At 42.1% G+C, this 19,289-nt stretch overlaps 1 protein-coding gene across 4 annotated transcripts in view; it reads right to left on the reverse strand.

Annotated features, from left to right (window-relative positions):
- The window catches only part of LOC148514712 (CYFIP-related Rac1 interactor A-like), a 71,836-nt gene that overhangs the window by 20,359 nt on the left and 32,188 nt on the right, over positions 1–19,289 (reverse strand). For 3 of the 4 annotated variants that reach the window (XM_088481026.1, XM_088481028.1, XM_088481027.1), the window contains one exon: positions 1,869–1,990. In XM_088481026.1, the coding sequence (XP_088337152.1) occupies positions 1,869–1,990 (122 nt within the window). Of the gene's footprint in view, positions 1–1,868; positions 1,991–3,612; positions 3,693–19,289 lie in introns of all 4 variants that reach the window. The other variant, XM_088481025.1, reaches the window with a different exon arrangement.

Genomic DNA, 19,289 nt, shown 5'->3' on the forward strand with positions numbered 1-19,289 from the left:
CACTACCCTAGCTACGGCCCTGCCACTTGGAACTATGGAATTACCTGGCATGGTAAGGATCAGAGGGTGCACTTAATGCAGATATTCCCTAGCAGCTCCTAATTGAATCTGTGGCTAATTGAATCTACCCCTTTGTCTGTGAACAGAAATCAGTTGCAGACACATACACCCTGCGAAGCTGCTGCTAAATAGAATGTGGTGCTTTCACTAGAATGCACTAAAACATAATGGTGTGAATAAGCCCTGAAGTGAGCATAACAAGAGACAGCCAGTTCTAGACCTAATCCATGTAATGTAAAGCTGGGTACACACGGACAGATATATCTGTCCAATCTGTCTGGTGGGAAGGAAAATCTGGTAATGTATGGGAGCAAATACGAATAGAAATTTGCTGGAAGCCAGACCAGATTTTCCTTTCCACCAGACAGATAGGACAGATATATTTATCAGTGTGTACCCAGCTTACGTCTTTACTTCATTTTTCAAAATATATAAACAACCACCCCATTTTTGTATATTTATAATTAAGGTGTTCAGAAATTATATGCATAAATAACACCTTAAATATCATTATATAATTGTTTGTGTTCTGTTTGTATACAAACAGCAAACAGCCTGTGCAAAAATATGCTGCCTGCCACCCTTGGGTGTATTTCTATATAGCAGGTAGTCATATTGGATCTCATGTAGAGTTAGGAGCAGAGCAAGAAACAAGGAAGCAAATGTGCTCCTGTAGGAACTATGGGCCTGATTCATTAAGGATCGCTATTGCAATCGCAGCTCCGTAATCGCACGCAGCTGAAATATGCTAATGAATGCTATCGCAATGCCGTTGCACTGCCAGCATAAAGACGCCCACTGCCACCCACTACCGCTATCTCACATCCGTAATACTTTGCAGTACTGCATATACATCGGTAACATAAAGTACCATCATCCCCTTACACAGGATTACAGCAGCCCTGAACTTACTTAGAAATTGCTAATTTCATTGCATGCAGTGAGTACTCAAGCTGCGTATGCCATTGCAATGGCTAATCTATGCACGCCCATGTAACGGCGTTCAAACGGACAGGCACGCCTGCGCTTCTCCGACCACTCCCCATCATCACCCCCCAAATGCTGACTGCCTGTCACTCGCTCTGCGATGACTTACCGTGCCCTGGAGAGAGACAAAATGGAAAAAGATAAGTTCCAGCCAATCAGCTCCTAACTGTCACTTTACAGGCGGTGTTTAAAAAATGAAGTTAGGAGCTGATTGGCTGGAACTTATCTTTCTCCAGAAAGACCCCTATATCCTGGGCGCGATTGCACACCCCTTACCATGCCGTCATCATTAGTTTCTGAATCTCCACCAACCCCATGCATGGTGGTAATTATCCGTCTGAAAACGTGTTGGATTACCAATGCAATGACATTTTAATACACACCTAGGAGTCGCCAATAGCAACCCCATGAAATTCCTATGGAAATCAGTTTTACCGTACCACTCAGTACTCCCTGCCCAGATGCCACCCATTTCATGCTAACCTATTAACGCTCACCAACATACACGGACGGAGATTCATGTGACTAAGGATTGCTAATTTCATGCATGCACAAAGCAGAACCTCGGACAAAGAAGCATGAGCAGTAGGGGAAAAAAACCACAGATTCTGTGTATGATCTCCATTGTGTCCGAGTCAGAATCAGCCCCTCTTAATCTGTCTGCTCATTTGTTGTTTGCCTTCTGCAGTGAAACATGGTTTTGCCAAAGTGCAAATTTGCTCCTCATCTGCTTCTTTTTTTTCCTTTGCTCCTAACTCTGCATAGGCCCCATTGTGAGCATGTGAAAGATTGTGACAGTTATGTGTGGAAGGGATGCTCACCTGTCTTATTTCCTGCCCAGCCCCCCGGTATGACTGCAGCTCGGTCAGTATCCCCTGGGCCTCTTCCAGGACAGAGTTGACTTGATTCCACACTACTGTCTCTGCCTCCGTGGGCTGAGCATCTGTAAGTCCCAAACACAGTCAGACAGTGACTACGGCTATTGCCACAGACCTAACAAATCAGTTGTATGAGGGTCTGCTTTAGCAGTAACTGTACAGGCCTTTGTAAAGAAGAACAATAAGTGTATGAGAAGTGTATGAAGTTTGTAAAATAGTGGCATAGATATTGAAGGAGGCAGCAAATTTACAGAAACAATCCCAAAGTTAGTCACCAAGTAAGGTAGAAGGTAACTGCATACTGCATCTACAGTGTTATTCCAGCCTCTCCTCATGTACCTACTACAGCCCATGTTTTATTCCCTGCTCCACACTGATTACACAACAGATACGCATATAGGGACATATCTAAAAACCTGGCCTGGCTGTAAGTACTCTTAAATGTTTTATAACAATATGGTGTTGTTGTTTTTCCCAATGGTGTCTGATAATATTTTGTTTTACCTCTGCATACACTATGACAACTCCTACACATATTGATGTAGATGGATATGCAGATATAATCTTTTTACTGAATATAATAAACTCTAAATTAGCCCTACTTAAGAATAGTTACTGGGCGTAAAGTCTCTGTTGTGGTACTAGTGACCTCTTATAGGGTCAGATGGGATCATTTCCTATGATTAAGCACTTTTATTGTACATATAAAATAACGTATTGGGGTCACTGTTTGCGACATAGTTGTGGCTCGTTTTGCTCTTTGTTGCCTTTGTTGCAAACTGCTAGCGGCTCTGTTTTACAATAGAGTTAGTGTAGCTGGAAACGTATAAGGGATTGTGGTCTGCTATTATTTGCTAATTTATTAATAAAGCTGAATACAATTGAGTTTTAATGCTCTCAGTTTCAAGGTTCCTGGATTAATCTTATTATAGTCAGTAAATGTTGAAGTGTGTGCATGGCCCCACAATGATAATGATGACCAATACTAATCCAATTAATATATCAAAAAGGATCATTATTGGATATGTTGGTAACATGGTTGGATGATACGACTTACTGACACATGTGTGTGGTCATCTTATGACCTCAGTGACACAGAGTGTTGGAGTTACAACATGTGACCAGTTTACACAATATGCAAGTTATTGAGCTATAAAACAACAATCATTTGTGAAAGGTGATTTAACATGTTTAGTGGTGCTTATTAGGTGGCGCTTGTATTACACATGTAGCTCATGCTGAGTACATGTGGAGTACACATGGGAGCTACAATTCCATCGCAGATTGGCTGCAAGACCATGTTGTGGAGTTTTGAAAGAATAGAAACAGAGATGCAAGTTATTGCATTGTATTTGCAGGTTGCTAAGGACCCCCTTATGCTATTTCCTTGTGGAGGTTTAATTTTACAAACTCCCTTATCTGTCACCAACAAGGAAAAACAACTAAATTCCACAAACCAAATTAAAATGACATGTTAAAAAAATAAATCCATCTAGTAGTGCCACGTGTGACACCTTGCTTTTTATTTGTAACCCATGTTAGCCTGTAACATGAGACAATTGATGCAACATTATGAAATGAATCATCATAATAGAAAATGCAGTGCTCCATGATGACACAAAATAAAACAAACTAAAAGTATAAATGAAAATAAAAAATAAACATGGAAAAATTAAAATGATCTCACGTTCAAAGTCAAGGAAAAAAGTGGGACACTGTTCTAGGTCGTTATAAGACAAGACTTTTAGAAGGTTCCCCATCTGACACCTGGAAAAAAAAAGACAAAAAGGAGGGAATGATGGGGGGAAACAGTGTGATAAGTAGGGGAGGGAGCTGTCCTTACCCAGCCACACTAACAGCACAATACTTTTCAGTGAAAACACCACTATTTTGCTTCTTAAGAAAATGTGTACTTGACCTCTCATCTCTAGGGATACAATTATTAATTATTGGGCAACATAATGCAATGCAATATCCAGAGTAAGGTCTGATTGGTTGTTTGCTTATCTTTTATTGCATAAGAACATATTGTGCTGCCAACATAAGACCTACATTTCCAGAAATGCTGTGTGCAGATGCTATCCTTCATCAATCTGTGCCAGGACATTTTTGATGACTGTCTATTGTTTTTGTTGGAAATAACAATAATTGTATTGGTTCTTTAAACACATGGAGGCTCATGCTGACTTGACATAAATTCATTTTGTGGCTTTTTTACCCCTGCAAAATATGTATCTAGATAGATAAAAAATCAATAGGTGCCAGAGATGTATGTATATATAGGATGTAGAAAGCACAGCACTCCTTGAGTAAATTTAAACACAAAAGTGTTTATTGTAGCATAATAGCAACAACAATGTTTCGACTAAGCATGGATAAAGGGCTATAATTTGCCTGAAATATTGATGTTGCTCTTATGCCGCTGGGTACACATTTAGGCGGCGGATCAGTGTGCAGACCGATTCGCTGTCAGAGCTGCGATTGGTAAGTTATACACACTTACCAATCGGCTGCTTGATATGTCTGGGTTGACATGACAACTGGGCGGGCAGTTGAGATGTCAGTGTTGGCGGTTCCTGTAGCAAGTGTATGGACGGGCAATGGGTCGCCATACACACAATGTAGATGCATATCAGGCATATACTGTGCTGCAAGGCCGACCTGATATGTCTGTAAACGATGTCATGTACACACCTGCCGATGCATTTGCAATATATCACTCATCGATACAATGTGTGTGTACCCAGCAATATGCTACCATAAATACCTTTGTGTTTGAACTTATTCATGGAGTGGCGTGCTTTCGGAATGTTAGATTGGTGATTTATTGAGTAGCTGTGTAATATAGTAGCATTAAGGTTGTTGGGAGGATTACTTACTGAAGCTTCTTTTGATCAAACAAGAGTAACAAATAAAATGATGTTGATACAAGCTACTAAGAAAAGTTTTATAGCTCTGACTGAAGTCTACAGATGAAGATGGCCAGTATTTGTTGTTATTGACAGATCGGAATTCAGGAGATTTCAGTGCTACATATCTTAGCTTAGACCAGAGCTGGGACCATAAATATCATCAACACAGAATGCTCAATGAAAGCAGGCATAGGTACTACCTAGAGGAGTAAAATAAATCAAACATAGTAGGGCAGCATTTATGTGCAACATAGCAACCAAACACATTAATGCTTTTATTCTCTAACTTCCACTAGACAGATACATGTTTTTATTCTGTAACTTGTACTAATTGTTGCTGGTGTAGTGCAAATTTTGCACCTAAATATATTAGTAAATGAGCTAAATAGATGTATTAGGCCACAGAAGGGGCTAGTAGATTTTAACCACTTAACTGGCTAATCTTTTTTCAAAAAAGTCTCCATTGTCAATTTTTTTTATTAACAAATCATGTAAATAAGAGCTGGTATGCAGTTGCGTGACCGGCGGGCGCAAGGTAGAATGCCGGCTATGGATTTATGACAGGCGTCAAGATACCGACGCCTGTCATAATCCCAATGCTGGAATCCAGGACAACGCGAGCAGTACGAGTGTGCCCGTCCTCTTAGCTGCGGGAAGGGGGGTTTGGCTTAGGGCACCCCGGGGTGACTTGGGGTTAGGCACACCAGCGGTAGGGTTAGGGTTAGGCTAGGGGGAAGGGGGGGTTAGGGTTAGGTACCCCCGGGGGAAGGTTAGGGTTTCGGCATCCCTCCGGGAGGGTTAGGGTGCGGGGAGGGGGGTTAGGTTTAGGGACTAGGGAGGGAGGTTAGGGTTAGGCAACCATAAAGAAGGGTTAGGGGAGGGACAGGGGAGGGTTAAGGTACTTACCTCACGCTGCCGGGATTTCCTCCTCTCGGGCTCACAGTTTTGGGATTTGAACCGGCGGCATTACAATCCCATTCCTAAGAGCTATTTAAACTGGATTCAATATAAAGTTTTTGTTCAACAAAGATGTAAAATCACTTTTAAATAGTTATTAATTACATAATGTGGTGATAAAAAAATGACCATTTTGGGGATGTTTTTTTTTTTAAATAGATGGAAAAGGTGCAAAAGTTTTAGGCAGGTGTAAAAAAAATGCTGCAAAGTAAGAAAGCTTTCAGAAATAGAAGTGTTAATAGTTTATTTTTATCAATTAACAAAATGCAAAGTGAATGAACAGAAGAGAAATCTACTGGCTGGTACACACTAGACGATATGTCATCTAGTGTGTATACTCACTGTCGCTGACGATGCATGCTCCATTGCATTGTCAGTGACATCGCTTTTCGGACATGCATGCAGTTCCGATGGGCGACATAGTCAGCGAGGGTGACATAGTCAGTGAGGGCCATGCTGCCGAATGCAGCATGGCCCCCGCCGTTGCGATGTCGCCCTCGACATCGGCAAGTGTACTTGCCAATGACAGGTCGGCTGGGTACACATCACTAAATGTGTACTCAGCTTAAATCAAATCAATATTTGGTGTGACAATCCTTTGTCTTCACAAACAGCATCAATTCTTCTAGCTACACTTGCACAAAGTCAGTGATTTGTAGGATTATAGTAAGGTGTATGATTAACCAATCAAACCAAACAGGTGATAATTATCATAATTTTCATGTAGGTTAAAAAAACAGTTGAAAAACATTGACCAACATCTGAGACCAGGTAATTCTAAAAAATCATCTTGCCCATTGTCATTTTGTAATATACTCACAAACCATGTCTCAGAAAAAAAGAAACACCAGCAACACTATATGAGCTATGTGTGCAAATGCCAGGAGCATAGCTGATAAAATCTCTGAACTAATTGCACTAATGACAAGGGATGATCTAGATATTGTAATTAAAGAGTCATGGTGCAATGAAAATCATGACTGGGACATAGCTATACCAGGTTATAATCTATTTAGAAAAGACAGAATGGGGAGGATTGGAGGAGGAGAAGCTATGTATGTGAAAAGCATCATAAATGCTACTATAATACAAACTGTTGAAGCAACAACTGAAGCTCTTTGGGTGACTATAGACATGGGGGACAAGAACATAATTCGCACTGGGGTGATCTATAGACCACCTGGACAGGGTCGGGAACTGTATAAGTACCTATTGCAGGACATTACTAGAATGGCTTTAAAAGGATAGGTCATAATCATGAGAAACTTTAATTTAACTGATGTAAACTGGGAGGTGTCTGCTGGGAATCGGTATGATACACCCGGCAGCGCCAGCCCGACATGGAAGAAAATCCCGATCGTCTAGAAGGTAAGTACTTACTAACCTAACTCTACCCCCTAACCCTCCTTTAGGGTGCCTAACCCTAACCTCCCCCCCCCTGTGCCTAACCCTAATCCCCCCTCAAAGTGCCTAAACCTAACCCGCCCTTTCCCCGCCGCCTAAATCTAAGTCCCCCAGGGGGGTGCCTAACCCTAACCTTCCCCCGGGGTTGCCTAACTCTAACCCTCCCTCCCCCTAGCATAAACCTAACCTCCCGTGGGGGTGCCTAAACCTAAGTCCCCCCCCGGAAACCCTAAACCTAGCCCTTCCCCCACGCGGCTGCCCGCCACTCGGTGCCCGGCATCCCTTTGATCGGGAAGCCGGGTGCCGGTCTCCCGACGTAGGTTAGTTTACCCTCACCGGGATTGTGTAGTCTAGGTGCTGGCGGTTGGCATTGTGACCGCCGGTATCATAAACGTATACCGTCTGCTGCAAGCTCCTCTAGAAGTGCCCACTTTCTAAATTCTCTGCAGGGAGCATCTCTCAAACAATTAGTGAGGGAGCCCACTCGCAAAAATGCTATTCTGGACTTGATACTCAAATTGTGACAGAATATCGGATGTAAATGTGGGTGAGAACCTAGGATCCAGTGATCCAATTCATGCCACACACAAACAAAAGTGTTAGATTTTAGGAAGGCTGACTTTGCAGAGATGGAAAGATGTGTTACTGTGTCAGTGGCAGATTGGAGGAACTTGGAAGGAGTGCAGGAGAGGTGGGAAAAAATAAAGAATGCAATACTGAAGGCTACAGACCTTTGTATTAAAAGGGTTAGGAAAAGCACCAGGAAAAGGAAGCCAGTGTGGTTTACAAAACCGGTATCAACTAGTGTGAAATTAAAAGAGATGGCTTTTAGGAAATATAAGCAGACTCAAAATAATAATGACAAAGAGGTGTATCTTGCCAGAAGGAAGGAGGTTAAGAAGGTGATTAGGCGTGCAAAGGCAGAAGCTGAGGAGAAAATGTCCCAGCCAGTAGATAAAGGGAGCAAAACTTTTTTTAAGTATATAAGTGAAAGGAGGAAGTCAAATGGAGGAATAATAAGACTTAAGACAGAGAGTGAGTACATGATCGAGGGAGACAAAGAAATAGCAGATCATCTAAATAATTATTTTTGTTCAGCATTCACTACAGAAAAAGAGGGGAAGGGGCCACAGTTAAGTTGCAGAGGCATTCATAAAAAGGAAGTACATGAAATTTTATTTACAGAGGAGAGGGTCCTAACAGAACTCTCTAAACTGAAAGTGTATAAATCAATGGGGCTAGATTTAAAGGGGTCCTGGTAACACCATTAACAGAATTATTCAACCAGTCGCTAGTATCAGGAGTTATCCCAGAGGACTGGAAAAGAGCAAATGTAATACCACTGTACAAAAGTGGCAGCAAGTAACTACAGACCAGTGAGCCTTACATCAGTAGTGGGAAAAATTATGGAAACACTATTAAAAGAAAGCGTGGTGGAATATCTCAAATCCAACAATTTACAGGATCCCAAACAGCAAGGATTTACTTCTCGGAGATCATGCCAAACAAATCTTATTGACTTTTTTGACTGGGCGACAAAAGTAATAGATCAAGGGGGGGCGTAGATGTAGCTTATATAGACTTTAGTAAGGCTTTTGACACGGTCCCGCATCGCAGAATGATAAACAAACTGGAAAGCTTGGGATTGGATTCTATGACTGTTGAATGGATAAGATTTTGGTTGCAGGATAGGAAACAGAGAGTTGTAGTAAATGGAGTGTATTCACAGGAGGGAAAGGTAACCAGTGGAGTACCCCAGGGATCAGTACTTGGGCCAATGCTTTTTAATATCTATGTTGGTTATATTGCAAATAATATTAAAGGGAAAGTATGCCTTTTTGCAGATGACACAACAGTTTGCAACAGGGTAGACACACCAGGAGGGGTAAAACAAATGACTGAGGATCTGGGTAGACTAGAGGAATGGCCAAGAATATGGCAACTACAGTTTAATGTAAAAAAATGCAAAATCATGCACTTGGGTCCCAATAACTTAAAGGCTAAATATTGTATCAAGGACACTATAATGGAAAATACAGAGGAGGAAAGGGATTTAGGAGTCACCATTTCAGATCTTGAAGGCAGGCAAGCAATGCACCAAAGCAATGAGGAAGGCAAGTCAGATGCTTGGCTGCATAGGAATCAGTAGCAGGAAAAAAGTAGTGATAATGACACTGTATAGGTCCTTGGTACGGCCTCGTCTAGAATACTGTGTTCAGTTCTGGAGGCCATATCTCCAGAAAGATATAGACACATTAGAGACGGTACAAAGAAGGGCAACTAAAATGGTGCATGGCCTACAGCACAGAACTTACCCAGAAAGACTAAAAGATCTTAATATGTATAGTTTGGAACAGAGAAGGGAAAGGGGGGACATGATAGAAACTTTCAAATACATGAAGGGTTTTAACAAGGGACAGGAGGGAAGCATTCTTCAAAGGAAGAGATGTACAAGAACACGAGGACTGAAACTGGAGGGAGGTAGGCTCAGAGGAAATTTGAGGAAAAATTACTTCACAGAAAGGGTAGTGGATAAGTGGAATAGCCTCCCATCAGATGTGGTTGGAGCTAAAACAGTGGAACAATTTAAACACGCTTGGGATAGTCATAAGAATATCCTTAAGAGAGACGTAAGGAGTAAATAGGGTTGAAGTTGCCTAAAGGACACATGAAATGGGGCAGACTAGATGGGCCAAGTGGTTCTTATCTGCCGTCAAATTCTATGTTTCTATGTTTCTAGGTTGAAACAGTCATTAACTGAAACAGAAACAGCTGTGTAGGAGGCTTAAAACTAGGAGAGGAACAGCCAAACTCTGCTACAAAGGTGACGCTGTGAAAGACAGTTTCATGTCACAGGTCATACACCATGGCAGGACTGAGCACAGCAACAAGACACAAGGTAGTTATACTGCATCACTGCATCAGCAAGTAAAACTGTCTAAACTTTTTGCACAGTACTGTATTTATATACATATATCTCTATATGTATAAATAGAGTAATATATCTCTATATGCATATAAATACTCTATATACAGTACCAGTCAAAAGTTTGGACACACCTTCTCATTCAATGGTTTTTGTTTATTTAAATTATTTTCAACATAGTAGATTAATACTGAAGACATCAAAACTATGAAAGAACACATATGGAATTATAGCAATAAAACAGTAGTGATAACTTCTTGGCGCTCAAAACAATCATATTGTAACAATGTAGAAAAATGTATTCACTTCAAAAAATGCTAATTAAAAGCATTTTATTAAACACATTGAAAAAGATAAAATACAAATAAAATTACATGAAATCCGAATACTATATGGCAGTATAAAGTGCTAGATGGTATAATATTGCACAAAAAATCCAAATACTGTGTGGCAGTATAAAGTGCTAGATGGTAAATATTACACAAAAAAATGGAAAAAATGGATCCTACCCAATAGAGAATATGGAGCCACAGGAGCTATACAGGGTAAATCCGGATTACCCTGTATAGGCTCCACAAAGCTTGTTCTCCAAATAGACAAGGTTGTCCCACAGGTGACAAAATCCAGGGTGCAACCTGGCATTGCGATGTGAAAGGGGTATTATTGTCAGTTGCCTATACTGACCACACCTATTTTTCTGACACTTCCTTTTAATGGATTATTTAAAAGTGTCTTGCACTCATGCCTTGAAATGAAGAGACCTCCAAAACCTAAAGAACTATAAATATCCGGAATAACCTGAAAAATCTTACTGGCTGCAATTCCTCCAGGGTGCTCAGCTCGTCGAAATCCCGACGCCTATCATTAGCCCCAATACAAAATCCCGACACCCGGCATACCGATCGAAGGTAAGCCGGGTGTTTTAGCATCTAGCCACGTGGGGGGTGGTTAGCTTTAGGGACCCCCTGGGAACTTAGGGTTCGGCACCCCCCTGGGAGGGTTAGGGTAGGGTAAGGGGAGGATAGGGTTAGGCACCACTGGGGGGGTTAGGGTTAGGCCATTGCTCTTTGTCACTGTAGGCAATTTTATACAATGCTTTTTTTCTCATTAATTTAAAATGCTGGTGTCAGTGTTCATATTTGTTTTAGAATTCAACTACTAGCAAGCCTATTGTATCTGTTTATTTCTTATAAAGTTTTGTTAGTGCTGATATCATTAAAAAGAAACTGGCAAAGAAAATAGAGAGATTATAAACCATATATAATTATATACTCATAAGCAGGCCCGCCAAGAGCCGTGGTGGGCCCCGGTAATAGGGGGCGTGGCCTAATAGGGGAGGCATGGCCACGCCCCCTTGCCGAGAAAAAAAAAAAAGATTTGCAGCGCTGCCCGTTGGGGAGGGGGGGCGCTCTGAGCCCCCTCAGCCCGGCGCAAAGCCAGGGGGGGCGCGATCAGTGTGATCACTCCCCCGCACAGGCATAGGAGACTGCTGTGGCTGCTGCTGCATACCTTGTATGATTGTCTAAAATACTCCCATTATACTATATAGATTTTTTGAAGTCTGCTACACAAATATATCCTGAAAAACTGGTGTGTCAGAATCCAAAGATCATTTCTGGGTTGGAAAATACTTCTGGTCACGTACATTTATTATTGGATACATTCTTGCATTTTTTTTTATGTTGAAAAATTAAATATACATTGTTTTAAATTGTTTCAACAAATATTAATATATATGTGGAAAGAAACTGTTGGAATTTTTACACACTCATTTGTATCTCAGGGTCACTTGTCTATAGATATAGCCGATAGGTATTAAGAATTAAATATTTGTACCGAATTGTTTTATAAACAGCACATTTATGTCATTGAATAGATATTTTTAGGCTTTTTTTGTGTGTTTAGTACCACTAGGTTGTTCTGGTAAATATATTTTATATATCTCTTTGTGAATAAATTGCTTAATATTTGCTATATATATGGACAGCGCTTCATTCTATATACCTTTTTTTGTTGCCCTTTTCATAGGTAATGGGCCGCATACATCAGAGATGGCTTGCCACGATACCCCAATGCTGCAATCCAGCATTGCAGGATCGCAGAAATCCAACATGTTGGATTTCGTCGATTTGACAATAGCGATCAAAAAATTATCGCAATTGTCAAATCGCGGACATTTAACATGTCAAATGTCTGTGATCCGGCAACTGATCGCAGAACATCGATGGTGGGCGATCGGAAATTTCCAATGGCGATCAGAAATTTCCAATCGCAGCCCTGCATCGCGGCGATCCGTCGCAGATGTATGGGCACCTTAAGGTATAACCTATCCTGAATTTGAAGCAGCAGTCTAATTTAGAATTAAAAACAGCTGTGGGGTTATCCCACTCTCTGCTATATCCAGTGCTAGACTGTGTTTTTTCATGTTTATCAGTTAGAAGAATACATTATTTGCATTTTAAATGTAACTCCTCAATTAATAATAACTTCCCACTGAGACTGATGGTCTGGCATGCTACTAGTAGAAAGACCTTCTGGTGGGAAATCTGCAATTACACGGACTGGGGGCTTACTGGTAGTAGCGGCCCATAGACAAAATTTGCCACTGAAAAAATGACATTCAATATACAAATAAAATAAATTGCACTGTGTAGTTAGTGAGGACTTAAAGACAGACATTTCCAGTAACAAAAAAATCAGGAATAAATATTTATACCAGGATGTCCTTGGAAATTAGAGACAGTTGTGAGCTATGCATTTCTGGAAACATGGCATCATAAAATTTGCTGTAGAAGTGAATGCAGAAAATCAGCCACACAGTGGGCCTGATTCAGACGCTCACAAGCGGGTCGATGGTGCCCTACTGCGCATGCGCACGATGGAGGGAGCTCCGTCGAGCGCATGCGCGAGACCCGGCTAGCGACGGGGTAGCCGTCGCTCCGGGTCTCGCACCAAAGGGGGCGTGCTGTCGATGTTGATTGACAGCATGCCCCCTTTGGTGGGCGTGCCGGGGGCGTTGCTGCCAGACGGAGGCGTTCCCATGGGAACGCCTACCGTCTGAAGCCGGCCCCACTGACATCAGTAGTGATGTCAGTGGGAGTGATTTGGGCTCTGATAGAGCCAAAATCACTCCAGGGCTTGCGGCAGCGAGACCCTACCGCAGGGTCTCAGTCGCAAGCCTGATGGTCGCGATGGTCTTGACCATCGCGACCATCATCATGGACGCTCGCTATAGCTGTGGGTGGTCACCCACAGCTATGCGAGCGTCCAAGAGGCCGCTCCATTTTCATGTAGGAGGGCCCTGATTCAGAGCGAGCGCTCTGGTCAGAGCGTCCGGCTCTGAATCAGGCCCAGAATTTCCTACACTCTATCATTAGAATTTGTTCCTCTGGTTGTTTGGTTACTGCAACAATGCTAAGGAAGTGAATACACAATACTGAAAACAAGGAAATATTTTCCAAATATGGACAGTCCCTCGGCATTGTGTGAGCAACAATTTCATTAATGAAATGAATAAAAATGATAGGTATAAATAATGTATTTTTTTTTTACATGTAAACTAAATACATGTAAAAGTGATCTTTTCTTCAGGATTAGGCATTAGGGGGAGGGTTACAGTTAGGCTGCGGGAGAGGGAGGTGAAGGTTAGGCTGCGGGAGGGGAGAGTTAGGCTGCGGGAAAGGTGGGTTAGGGGTAGGTAGCGTTCCCGCTAGGCTGTTTCAGCAGGGCGCCGAACCCTGCCCTATTTCTGAAGGGCAGAAAGCACCCTGCCCTCCAGTGCAGCGCTCCGCTGAAACAGCCTGCGGGTTCTGTCCTCCACCCGAGGGCGCACTGTCCCGCGGGTGGGGAAAACAATGGCAGAGCAGTGGTCACGGCCGGTGAATAGATGCCAGACGCATGCTTGGGGCCTGCCCGCCATGTCCGGAAGCGCCAGGCACGCCCCCAAGAGTGACAAAAAGGGGATGTGTCATAAAGACACACTCCCTTTTCATTGGCCATGCCCCCTTTTCGAACACTCGCACCGAAGGCGCGTGCAGAAGTGCCCTTGCTCTAGGTCCGGCGCCCTGCTTACCGCCGGACCTAGAGTAAACGCTAGGTAGGGTTAAATTACTTACCTGCAGGCATCAGGATTTCAACCGTCGGAATCGCGTACCCTACCCAAGTGAGTATATAATGCAGATAATACACAGACAGCAGTGTTTTTAATAATGCTGTCTCTATAAATATACAAGTATGTGTACTGCCTACACTAATGCGTTGTGTGTAGTCCATACTTGCCTACATTTGACAAAGCATTTCAGGGAGATTGTGAACGCAACAGCTATGAGCGCGCGGTAAAGTGGGCGTGTACTGCTACATCTGAGAGGCGTGTCATAAAATTTATTTACATCCAATTGTAAATAAGCCCCAAAGCAGTCAGTGAGATCTACTTATTGATGAAAACACACTGATAGTTTTCAGAAAATGCATGTATAGACGTAGGGATCATTGTGCCTTATAACCAATGGAGGGAAATTATACTATGATCCCATTGGAATGTACATATATCTGGGATTTTTATAGAACAGCTTCAAAATGGAGTCAGGGAGATTGCTATTATTTCAGAGACAGAAAAAGACAAATCACAGGTGCTCAACTCCAAATTACTAATTATATATAAATACATTTATGCAATAAAATTTAGCAATAAATAAATAGAGGTTTTTAGCAAAATCATGACCAAGGTTATGGGCCTACCCACCATATCCAGGTAACCTCTGTAGGGTAGGTCCCTAACAAATTAGGGTTCAAATCCAGAGCGCGGGACACCCCCAAACCAGCTCAGCCGAGCCACCCCAGGGCATCACTCTAATGAGAAAGGTGAAGTGTAAAGTAAGATAAATAAGAGCAGCTGCTGCATGTATAGGATAGAAAAGTGAAAATACAAATATAATAAACAAACAGTAAAAGTGTTAAAATGTGCGAAAAAGAAAGAATGTGTTATAATGCAATGCCCTGAAGCAGACTAACCAAAGTAATCCAGGAGACCCACGCCCCAAAAATCAACTCAAAGTTGCACTACAGTATATAATTTGTAGGATTTACCTAAATTGTGCCTATTACTATTGTGCATTCACAATACCAGACTCCACGCTTTAAACCAATAAGGGAGGGGTGGTACTCCAGGCTGAAGGTGTCTCATGCCTTCAGGTGTGCAAAGAAGCCCTCTAAACCTGTACTATTTCAGAGAGTCTCCCTGACAATCAGGGAGAGTTGGCAAGTATGGTGTAGTAGTCACAGATGAAAAACCCAGAGGTACTCATTTTTTAACTGAAAAAAATACAGAACAATTAATATTGCAAAGGTGCGGCTACTTAACCGCCTTGCACATAACATAGGCGCAAGGCTAGATTCTGATTTTTAGTCCTGCTTAATTCCTGGGTCCTATTTAAATGTCACTCCACAGTCCAGCCGACTTCCACTTTTTGTTCCAAATACTATTTGGTTGCAGCTCATTTAAATTTCCTTTGGTGAAGAGAAAAGAGCTTTGTGGGTAGCAGCTAAAAAGGGAAGGCCACTATAATTGAATCACATTCAAATAAGTCAACACAAAAAACAAAATCAAATTATTGCATGTGAGATCTACACAGGGCCCACAGCAGGGCCTAGGCTGCAGTCTGCAGACACTTTTTAGTACCCAACCCATTAAAGAGATGAAAATAACTCCATGATATACACTGGTGATGAGTGCAGTGTGTAGTACCCAGTTTAAAATATATCATGTGTTCACTTAGAATGGGAGCGAGGGGACGACACGTAATGGAGCAGAGCGGGGACGGAAGTCGGGATGGAGTGGAGCAGGTAGGGGCATGGACGTGCATCAGTCAGAGTGGGGGCTGGAGTGGCAGAAATGGAGGGGAAGACAGAGCGGGTGGTGGGGCGGATTGAGGTCCCTCTACTAGTTTCTTACATACTTTCTAATGAGTACATTATACAATGAATAAAGGCAACTTTATACAGGGGTTTTATGCAGTGTGTAATCTGTGTTATAACTAAGGCCTGATGCTGAGTGAAACATATGCCTGTTGTTGGAGCTTATCTTGTGTGTTTTCACGGTGTGCATGTTCTGTAACCGAACATGTTCAAGTGCACCGATGTAGAGTACATTTCAACTGCATCTCCACTTACAACTACAGAGGCATATCTGGGATGTAACAGACAGTTCTCACATAGCCAAAGCTCAGTGAGGGCATGTCAGTGCTACTACTGGCTGTACATAGTTGGACGGAAGTGTAAATCTGCCAGTTTTTAAATGTATCTTGTGCACCTAGTAGAGGCTAATGCAAGTGTGCCCTGATGGTGATAACTAGTAGCAAACCAAGGGTATGGGATAGGGAACAAGCACACCAAAGGAACAACTCTGCATACATTTAAGTATATGCATTGGCTTCCATGCATGCAATGCAGGAGCACATGCACAAGCTCAGCATCAGGCCCAATGAGAACTTTAATTAAAGTTCAGTTATTTCCTTTAAAATCATTGTATTGTGAGTCACATTAATTTACTCCTTGTGCTACATACCCAGAGCAGTCACAGACATTTTAGTGCTCTTGGTGAGTGGTAACACTGGCGTCCCCCATTTTGGTGGGACTAGATGCTGCTTCCCAATGGAAGCACACTGCCGGAGGTGGCGGTCATCTTTGTGAGGGGACGTGCCGAGTCCTTTACAAGTGCTTTTTTTCAAAATAAATAAGCTTTAGCCCAACCAGCCCAGAACATAAATTAATAGCATTTCTATATACTAAACAGAACCCTTCCTCCTCAACATCCCCATTATTAAATGAAAAGCAATTCAATTTAAAAACAAACATAACTCTTTCTGCCTCATCAGTCCCAATATTTAATAAATAGCATTTCAGTTTGGTAAATACATCTATTCCTTCCCACGAGCACCTACATTAAAACTATAACATTCCTATTCAATAAATAAGCCTACTTACACCAAGCTGCCCCAATATCAACTTAATAGCATTCAAATGTATACCCATGAGTCCTCACATTAATATATTAGCCCCCAAATTGACTACAGACTCCACATTTCAGTAATATCCATAACCAGCTCCATCACAATATTAATACCCTCACATAACATTACTACCCCCATATACCTTTATTTTTCATTTCTCCACCAGGACCCACATAACATTAATATCCCCAACCATCTCCCAATAAAAATACTTTCTTTCCAGTTAGAATTTTAGATCTATTCATGTACAAGCCCTTCTCTCACCAACTAAAGGGAAGGGAGGAGAGGCAGAGGCATATCTATAATGGGTGCAGGGTGTGCGGTGCACACGGGCCCAGAGTCTACTGATGCTGCGGTCGCCAGTCAGCCTCTCCAGTCTGCTGGGGAGAGAGGAGGGGGCCCCAGTCGGGGAATGCACACAGGCCCCCTCCTCTCTTAATACGCCCCTGAGGAGAGGGGAGGGTATAGTGGAGGTATTGAAAGAGGTAGTGGAGGGGGGACGGGAAGACAGAGGGTAGAAATGGGTCTATGATCTGTAGCACGTAGAACAAAGTAGCTGGTCTGGAAGGTGGGAGCAAAAATGCCTAAAGCACAAAGATGGTTTAGGGGGAAGGAGTAATTGAAATGAGTCAGCCGCTCTACAATGGCCATGGCACTGTGACGATCTGAGTAAGAAGTGGCCCAGAGCCACGCTGTCATTGTCACTGTGGAAGTCAGGGCAACCCTGAACTACTCACTAACATCTAAACAGGAGCCTCCCTCAGCCATACACCCTGGGCAGTCACACATATCGCACCGTCCTATTTACGGGACTCTGCATGTTATACAGCATTTCTGTCCAGTTCTTGAGCTATCTCATGGATGGCTGTAGTATGGGTCGTAATAGCTTTCAGAAAATCATTATACAGGCCTTTATCACATATACACTACAATAGTGATTTTCAACCATTTTCAACTTGAGGCACACTACACAAGATTTTAAAATTGCCAAGGCATATCATCCGGCGATGCGGTGTGCGTGACCAATGAAAAAACATACACATTGGATCCCACATACAAAAATACAGTACACACACTTTGGCCTCCACAGGAATAAAACACACTACAGTACAAGTGCGCTGAGCGGCACACTTGACAACTGCTTGAAGAACACTGCACTACACAAACAAACAAATAGGGTTTGATTCTGAGTTGCACACAATACCGATGTTCACGGAGTTGAGCGATTTCTTGCTATGTGTGTGCAAAACACCTTAAAAATTTGTAAGACGCATGAGTCTCGTGGTCTGTACGCACAGAGGCGTAGTTGCAATTGAGAGATGTATTGGAAATGTGCTGGGCATTCCTGGGCGGTCAGTGAGAGGTAGCTATGAAAATAGAGCGTCTTATGGGCGTGTGTAGCTAAGCGCTTGCATAAACAGACGCTTAATTGCTCACATTTCAGTTAGAAAATCTGCACCTGCCATAGGGTGGTGTGCCAAGCGGCATTACTAAAGGAGCTCAAAGTGGGCATTTCAGCCCTTGTACGTTCAAACGTACGCTTGTGCACCAGGGGAAGGGCTGATACTAGCATTAGCATATAGTCAGACGTGATCATGGCAAAAAACGCTAAAGTGGCCACAGAGGCGTACCACTCAGAATCAGCACCATAATCTATGTACTTCATTAGACAATATATTTATGTTGAACCCTAATAGCATTTATATCATAACCTTCTACATTCAAAGCAAATCCAAGCAGACATTGATGCAATAACAATGTAATCAATGTGCAAATGTTTTGTAGAAAGAGTGAGTCGGTGGGCCCTATTCTCAGTCTTTAGCTAACTATGAAACACACACTTGTCTATCTTTCTCAAGGGGTTTTGTACTATGCTAACTAATAGTGATATTATTATATACATCATTTCCTAATAGACATTGCTCTAAACAGAATTCAGAATTATATATTTAACAATCATTTAACAATGGTACAGTAATTATAATAGAATACATTTAAAAGTAAACAATAGATCCCAGAATGAAAATATTAGGAATCCCTGCTCTAATGCAGAAATTATTTATTATTGTGCCACTCCCTCTATTGTGCAGAATCCCTTTCATACTGTGCAACCATGATACTCACTCTCCCTATTCTTACTGTATGTACATGTCACTCA

Source organism: Taudactylus pleione, unplaced genomic scaffold, assembly GCF_031769625.1.
Source record: "Taudactylus pleione unplaced genomic scaffold, aTauple2 ptg000260l, whole genome shotgun sequence".
NCBI lineage: Eukaryota > Metazoa > Chordata > Amphibia > Anura > Myobatrachidae > Taudactylus > Taudactylus pleione.